This window comes from Ictidomys tridecemlineatus, chromosome 15, assembly GCF_052094955.1.
Source record: "Ictidomys tridecemlineatus isolate mIctTri1 chromosome 15, mIctTri1.hap1, whole genome shotgun sequence".
Taxonomy (NCBI): domain Eukaryota; kingdom Metazoa; phylum Chordata; class Mammalia; order Rodentia; family Sciuridae; genus Ictidomys; species Ictidomys tridecemlineatus.
The window spans coordinates 14250840-14259717 of NC_135491.1; the positions used below are offsets into that span (position 1 = coordinate 14250840).

Below are 8878 nucleotides of genomic sequence, written 5' to 3' on the forward strand. Positions count from 1 at the left end.
GTGGGACCCAATCATTGATTATCTATCTCCACCTTCTTTTTGTCCCCCAGCTTCAAAAGCTCAGCGCCCATTGTTTTCCTTCTGTCCCTGGGACCGTGATTCTCCTTTTCCCTCTGGGGGTTGTTTTTCGGGATCTTTCCATTCGGATCACAGACCTGTGCAGGGATCTGTGAAAGTTGGTCTACCCTGAATATCAAGAGATGTAGCTACCTACATCTCTTCAATCCATCAAGCTAATGGCAAGAGATATCTGTCCAGGCTTCTGGGATCCTCCTCCCCAGATATGTGGTACATTTTGATGAACTGGTCCATGTCCAGGGTCGTGTTGGCCCAAGGGCTATCGGAAACCCTCAGACATATATCCTTTAAGTCAGAAGGCAGACAGTCCCTCTCTGAATCCAACACAGGCTGCCCAAGCCCAGAAGAACTGGGTACACCGTCGTCCTGATGATGGGTAGTGGCAGAATCACATGGGACACCGTTCTTTGAGTTGACAGGTGCAGGGGACACCACCTCATTCTCTGCGGTATTCTGGGTAGAGGGTCCCGGCAACACCTCTGGCTGCATTTCCTGCTGCTGCTTTTTCCACTTTGCTCGTTGGTTTTTAAACCACGTCTGAGAGCAGAGAGGAAAGGGTGAGAAAAGATCTGAGTCAGCCATAAAGAAGAACGAAATATCACGGCATATGCTGGTCAATGGATGGCAGGCACCGGAGTAGATCGCGCTAAGTGAAAGAAGCCAATCCCCCCAAACAAATGGCCGAATGTTCTCTGATGTGTGGGTGGAGCTCAGGATGCCCTCATGGGGGAGTCCTGCCGTCCACACTCTGGAGGGACTCAGTGGCAAGGCAGTTAGTTGCATGGCATGGTTACGAATGACCCGACTCAGCAGAGCTAGAAGTCTGTAAGCTGTCACTTGGGTACAGATTTGAGTGCCGGAAGCTTAGTCCCCAGTGTCATGGCATTGAGAGGTGTAGACCCCTCTATGAGGGGGGCCTGATGGGAGGTAATTAGGTCACAGGGCATGGCCCTCGGAAGAGATGAAGGCCCTTTCTCAGGAAGGGGGTCAGGCCTCCCAGCACTGGATTTTAGTGGCACCCTCTTCTCCACACACAAAAAAGAAAATCTTAACTGGGTTCCTCCAGACACCCCCACCACGGCTGACTTTAGGGCTGTTAGCAAAAGAGTCTCTGCAAAAGAGTTCAGTGTAGACAAACTTCCTATTTTCGTGTCGCCCTGTTTTACTTGGCCACTGGCCGGGAAGATACCAGATACAGAAAGGGCCTTCATCTCTTCCAAGGGCCATGCCCTGTGACCTAAGACACTCCAGGTGCTGGACACCCTGTCACTAGTTTTCACAAACGTATCCAGTAGTTTGTAGAAATGTGCAGACAAGGCCTCTGGCCTCGGGCTGGGCTTCACAGAGATGTCTACATTCCTAAGAGGAGAGAAGTTACCACTGGGCTCCATGGTGACCGCTGGCAGAGGAGGAAGGAGGGGGGAGGAGAAGCCCCCCCTTCTCAGGTGCTATCCTGAGAATGGGCTAAGACAACATGGGGACAAACCCATTTAAATGGTAGTATCTGAGATCCAGCCGGAGAGGGGCCTATGTAGCATTGTGGGCCTGGAATCAGAAAGGCCTGGGTCCCCATCAGGCTGTTGTGCTACTAATCCTTGGATGGAAATTCTTTTTTTTTTAATATTTATTTTTTAGCTGTAGTCGGTGCAATACCTTTATTTCACTTATTGATTTTTTGTGTGGTGCGAGGATTGAACCCAGGGTCTTGCATGTGTGAGGCGAGCGCTCTACCGCTGAGCCACAACCCCAGCCCCTGGAAGGCAATTCTTCTGGGTGAGCTGTGGGTTCTTGAGACTAAACTATGACATGTTTCACCTCTGTGCTCGCCCAAGTCAGCGGTCAATACTCCCAGGGCTCAAGAATTAAAACCAAGGATCAATACATGATCAATACGTGTGCCATTGGTCTACCAAAACAGACTGGTTAGACCAATGGTACGGAAGAGAGGACACAGAGACTAACCCACAACATTACAAATAGAGGGATTTCTGTCTTGGTGGTTGAAGGTGTGGAGGGAGCCCTGGGTCAGGTGTGCTACCTAGAGACAGACACACTCGGGGACAAACCTTGACGACAGCCTCATCAAGATCGAGGGTGGAAGCCAGTTCGGCCACGGTTTCGAAGCTGGGTATCTGCGTCTTCTGGAAAACACTTTTCAGTACTTCCAGTTGCTCTGCAGTGAAGGTCGTGCGGTGCCGGCGAACGTGCTGGAAGTTCCCTGCCAGAGAACAGCAAAAGGCTTCCATTGAGAACCATCCTCATGCGGTCTTCTTGCCTGAAGCTGCCCTGAGAATCGGGAGCTTGGTCTCAAACCTGAACTCACGGAACCCCCCCCCCTGCTCCTTACCATCATGCTGCAACTCTTCTGCACCCCCAGGAAACCAGTACCAACGTCTTCTGAGCAGGGTGTATTTTCAAGCCACAAGTGGCTTTTAAAAAAAATCATTTTCCTAAGTTGCGTGGCCTGGTGACACATCCTTGTAGTCCCAACTACTAGGGGAGGCTGAGGCTAGAGGATTGCTTGAGTCCAGGGGTTGGAGGCCAGCCTGGGAAACAGTGAGACCATCTCAAAATCAAAGGCATTTCTTCTGTATATCAGTGACAAATCCTCTGAGAGGGAAATTAGGAAAACTACCCCATTTACAATGGCCTCAAAAAAAGAAACTACTTGGGAATCAACTTAATGAAAGAGGTGAAGGATCTACACAATGAAAACTACAGAACCCTAAAGAAAGAAATCAAAGAAGACCTTGGAAGATGGAAAGATTGACCTTGCTCTTGGATAGGCAGAATTAATATTATCAAAATGACCATACTACCAAAAGCAGTATACAGATTTAGTGCAATTCTGATCAAAATCCCAATGGCATTCCTCATAGAAATAGAAAAAGCAATCAGGAAATTCATCTGGAAAAATAAGACACGCAGAATAGCTAAAGCCGTCCTTAGCAGGAAGAGTGAAGCAGGTGGCATCACTATACCAGACCTAAACTATACTACAGAGCAATAGTAACAAAACAGCATGGTATTGGCACCAAAATAGTACAGAACAATGGTACAGAATAGAGGACACAGCGACTAACCACAAAATTACAATTATCTTATATTAGACAAAGGTGCCAAAAACATGCACTGGAGAAAAGATAGCCTCTTCAACAAATGGTGCTGGGAAAACTGGAAATCCATATGCAATAAAATGAAATTAAACCCCTACCTCTCACCGTGCACAAAACTGAACTCAAAATGGATCAAGGACTTAGGAATACAACCAGAGACCCTGTGTCCAATAGAAGAAAAAGTAGGCCCTAATCTCCATCATGTGGGATTAGGCCCCTAATAAGACTCCTATAGTGCAAGAATTAAAACCAAGAATCAATACATGGGATGGAATCAAACTAAAAAGTTTCTTCTCAGCAAAAGAAACAATCTGTGAGGTGAGTAGAGAGCCTACATCTTGGGAGCAAATCTTTACCCCTCACACATCAGATAGAGCACTAATCTCTATGGTATACATAGAACTCAAGGGCTGGGGATGTGGCTCAAGCAGTAGCGCGCTCGCCTGGCATGCGTGCGACCCGGGTTCCATCCTCAGCACCACATACCAACAAAGATGTTGTGTCGGCTGAGAACTAGAAAATAAATATTAAAAAAATTCTCTCTCTCTCTCTCTCTCTCTCTCTCTCTCTCTCTCTCTCCTCTCTCACTCTCTTTAAAAAAAAAAAGAACTCAAAAAACTAAACACCAAAAAAAATAAATAACCCAATCAATAAACGGGTCAAGGACATGAACAGACACTTCTCAGAAGAGGATATTCAACCAATCAACAAATATATGAAAAAAAAAAAGGTTCATCATCTCTAGTAATTAGAGAAATGCAAATCAAAACTACTCTAAGATACCATCTCACTCCAGTCAGCATGGCAGCTATTATAAAGACAAACAACAATAAGTGTTGGTGAGGATGTGGGGAAAAAGGCACACTCATACATTGCTGGTGGGACTGCAAATTGGTGCAGCCATTATAGGAATGGAACCACCATTTGACCCAGCTATCCCTCTCCTCAGTCTATACACAAAGGACTTAAAATCAGCTACTACAGGGACACAGCCACATCAATGTTCATATTAGCACAATTCACAATAGATAAACTGTGGAACCAACCTAGATGCCCTTCAGTAAATGAATGGATTTTATAAATGTGGCATTTATACACAATGGAATATTACTCAGCAATAAAAGAGAATAAAATCATGGCATTTGCAGGTAAATGGATGCAGTTGGAGAAGATAATGCTAAGTGAAGTTAGCCAATCCCCTGCCCCCCCAAAAAAATGGTGAATGTTTTCTCTGATATAAGGTGACTGACTCATAGTTGGGTAGAGAGAGGGAACACGGGAGGAATAGATGAATTCTAGATAGAAATAAAACCAATTAAAAAACGCTTTTTTAATAAAATTTGTATCAGAAGAGCTAGATACCTCTTTTTGTATGTGAGCATGGTAATACACAAATTTTCTACAATGAAAATCATCTTAAAATTTTTCAGAGAAAAGTAAAATATTTATCTCTCCAGACAAGAAATACTGTTCTAAACTCAGTTTTACAAATACAGTCATAAAAGAATACTAACAAGTATGACAGCATTAACATTTAAAATATAACTCATAAGTAAATTTTAAAACATAAGCCACAGAGTTCAACAAATGTAAGAGAAAAATTTTTAGTGTCTAGAAGACATCAAAAACATTCTACTTGCAGCCAATTTGGAAAGCAGTATGGAGATTCCTTGTAAAGCTGGGAATAGAACCACCATTTGACCCAGCTATCCCTCTCCTCGGTATATACACAAAGAATTTAAAAACAGCATACTACAGGGACACAGCCACATCAATGTTTTTTTTTATTTCATTATTATTTTTATTTTTTGGTGGACACAACATCTTTATTTGTATGTGGTGCTAAGGATTGAACCCGGGCTGCACGCATGCCAGGCGAGTGCACTACCGCTTGAGCCACATCCCCAGCCCCACATCAATGTTTACAGCAGCACAATTCACAAGAGCTAGACTGAGGAGCCAACCTAGATGCCCTTCAATGGATGAATGGATAAAAAAAATGTGGCATATATACACAATAGAATATTACTCAGCACTAAAAAATAACAAGATTATGGCATTTGCAGGGAAATGGATGGCATTAGAGCAGATTATGCTAAGTGAAGTTAGCCAATCCCTAAAAAACAAAGGCGGAATGTCTTCTCTAATATAAAGAGAGTGACTCAAAATGGGGTAGGGAGGAAGAGCATGAGAAGATTATCCCTAAATAGGAAAGAGGTGGGAGGGAAAGGAAAGGAGAATGGGAATTGCACGGAAGATGGAAGGAGATCCTCCTTATACAGAATACATGTATGATGATGTGAGGATAAAAGAAAAAGAAGTGGGTCACATTAGATTGGGTAGAGAGAAGTGATGGGAGAGGAGGGGAGGGGAAGGGGGAAATGAAGAACAGCAGAATAAAATAGACTTTATTATTGCTGTGGGTATATATGTGACTGCATGACCAATGAGATTCTGCAACCTGTACACTCAGAAAAATGAAAAATTATACCCCATCTGATTCAAATGTATGATATGTCAAGATCATTGTACTGTCATGTGTAACTAATTAAAACAAAACAAACATTCTACTGAGGCTGGGGTTGTAGCTCAGTGGTAGAGCACTTGCCTAGCACATGTGAAGCAGTGGGTTGGATCCTCAGCATCACATAAAACTGAAATACTGGTATTGTGTCCATCTACAACTAAAAAGATTAAAAAAAAAAAAACACTCTATTAGCTCAGTTGGTCGAGTGCTTGCCTCGCATGCACAAGGCCCTGGGTTCAATCCCCAGCACCACAAAAACAAAAACATTCTACTAATGCTCTGGGGAGGGGGAAACAACTTTTAAAATGATAGCCTTTAAAATAGAGTGAATAAGGGGCTGGGGATGTGGCTCAAGCGGTAGGGCTCACCTGGCATGCGAGCGGCCCAGGTTCGATCCTCAGCACCACATACAAACAAACATGTTGTGTCCACCGAAAACTAAAAAATAAGTATTAAAAAAATTCTCTAAAAAAATAAATAAATAAAATAGAGTGAATGAAAAATCAAATAAGAGGCTCAAATGCTTTGGTTAAGAAAGACATGGAACTGTTCAGAGATGTGTCTCAGTGGTGAAGCGCCCCTAGGGGCAACCCTGGGTACTGCTACTACCTCCCAAAGAAAACAAAAGGGAAGGCCTTGGTGTTAGTCCAGGGCAAAAAGATTAGCAGTCAAAAGGTCCTGAACTCAGTCCCTATCACAGAAAAATATATAAATAATTTTAAAAAGGAAATTAGATCACGTACCATTTTTATACCCACCCGCTAGAGATTTCAATGCATGACAGAGGGCTGAGGAGTAGCTCAGAGGTAGAGCTACTGGTGGTGCTGGGTTCATCCCCAGCACCACAAAAGAAAGAAGAACTCTATGCATGACGCGGTCAGATATTACACTGCTATTGAACACTCCAGGGGCGCTTGGCCCTTTTTTATTTTTCGTTTTGAGAAAGGATCTCACTAAATTGTCTAGGGCCTTGCTAAATCACTGAAGCTGGCCTCCAACTTACTTGCAATCTGCCTGCCTCAGCCTCCCGAGTTGCTGGGATTATTATGCTTGGTCTCATATACACATATATACGTGGTACCTACTATATAGATAAATAGATAGATACATAGTACCAGGGATTGAACTCAACCACTGAGCTCCATCCCCAGCCCTTTTCTGTATTGTCTTTAGAGACAGGGTCTCGCCGAGTTGCTTAAGCATCTCGCTTGGGCCAAGTCTGGCTTTGGATTCGTTCGTAATCCTCCTAACTCTGTCCCTGCACCGGCTGGTATTACGCATGCGCCACCGTGCCCAGGTACAATGCGCTGACTCTCACAACTGCCCACCTGGTTTTGCCAAAACCAAGCGCCATCATGAAGCCCCACACCTCTCATCTTGGTTTATCCATAACCAACGGCAACTTCACCCCGCTTACCTGCCATCGCAGCCTCTGGAAAGGCGATCGACGTCTCCTCTGCGCACTCAAGACCTCCTAAGTTGGTGTGTCTGCTCTACTTGAGAATCTACTTATAAATTTGCATCCAATCAGACCCCTGCCCTAACCCTCCCTAATCCCAAACCCTCCAATGATCATTCTAGAATTTTGCTCTTGGCATGGGGCCTGGGCAGAGTGATTGATGACTGATTCCTGACCTCAAAGATTGGAGGAAAACTCATCAAAGCTGTGCAAACAGAAAATAGAGGAAAATACCCCCAAATTTCACTCGGGACAAAATGAAAACAAAGGAGTAAATAAATAAGGTGGGGCTGGGGTGGTGTAGTTGTAGATGGACAAAATGCCATTCTTATTTATTTAAATTCTTTTTTTTATTTTTAGTTGGACACAATACCTTTATTTTATTTATTTATTTTATGTGGTGCTGAGGATCAAACCCAGTGCCTCACATATACTAGGCAAGTGCTCTGCCACTGAGCCACAACCCCAGCCCTGCAGGTTTCTTTTTTTTTAAGAGGAGAGAGAGGAGGGGGGGAGAGAGAGAGAGACAAAATTTTTTAATATTTATTTTCTAGTTTTCGGTGAACACAACATCTTTGTTTGTATGTGGTGCTAGGGATCGAACCCGGGCCGCCCGCATGCCAGGCGAGTGCGCTACTGCTTGAGCCACATCCCCAGCCCTTTACATTTTATTAAAAGACAGAGTATCACTCAGTTGCTTAGGACCTCACTAAATTGGCTGAGGTTGTCCTTGAACTTGCTGTCCTCCTGCCTTACCCTCCCAATCTTTTGAGATTACAGGTGTGGGCCACTACACTTTGTAAACTCCTTTCTTCTTGTTATCTGTTGAGTTGGTCACTGTGGCCTTTTATAGTCTAGGATTCCCAGGTGCTGTTCCCAGATTCTGTTTTCTGTTTTGCTTTGCTTTTTAGCAAATGATGGGAAGATGGTTTTAAGCTAAGGGTTCTCAAATTTTTGTGTGCATAAGAATCTGACCTGTGAAAACACAGCATATTGGGCCCCAAACTCAGAGTTTATGCATCAGCCTATCTGGGCTGAGACCTGCAAAAATGCACAAGTTTACAAGTTCCCAGATGCAGCAGCTGCTGATGCTGCTGCCTGAGACTACACTTTCAGAATCCCTGTTCTTATCATCTGGGGCCAACCCCTTCATAGGCAGTTGAACTAGAGGCCTTAGGTCAATATAGTACTTCTCACAGGTAATACCAATATCAGGTTTTCATGATTATTTTTTCTTTTTTGTTCTTAATTTTAAAGGATTTTTTTTTTCTTTAGGACATCATGGATTCTGGAACATTGTAGGAACATCCAATTCTTATTTTATTTATTTTGGTATCTGGAACTGAACTCAGGGTCATATCCCCAGCCCTTTTCTGTATTTTATTGAGAGTAAGGAAAATGTTCTAAGTTAAAGCACCTAAAGAGGCTTAGCCATACACCAAGAGACAGGAAAGCTGATTGAAAGACAGATTTACAAACAGCTACAAGAGTCATTTTGAAATAATTGGGGAAATTTAAATAGACGATCAGAAGCTGCTTTTCCTAAAAACACTGACTCTTTGAGCCTGCAGGTGCCCATCAGGTGACTTAAAGCAGGACACCACTCGCCATCTCTGCCTTTGTCTGTCTCTTTATTACCTGTCATTGTGGGTCAGGTCTGCTCAGCGCTGCACGTGGACATTTAATCATTTAAGGAAT

The 8878-nt window shown here is 43.6% G+C and overlaps 1 protein-coding gene across 1 annotated transcript; it reads right to left on the reverse strand.

The window, feature by feature from the left end:
- Positions 1-228: 228 nt before the first annotated feature.
- Positions 229-7145, reverse strand: Leutx (leucine twenty homeobox). Its single transcript, XM_005336486.1, has 3 exons — positions 7139-7145; positions 2145-2296; positions 229-615 (listed from the first exon to the last, which is right to left on the reverse strand). Exons 1-3 carry the CDS (start codon positions 7143-7145, stop codon positions 229-231), a joined length of 546 nt encoding a protein of 181 aa, XP_005336543.1.
- Between the last annotated feature and the right edge of the window lie 1733 nt (positions 7146-8878).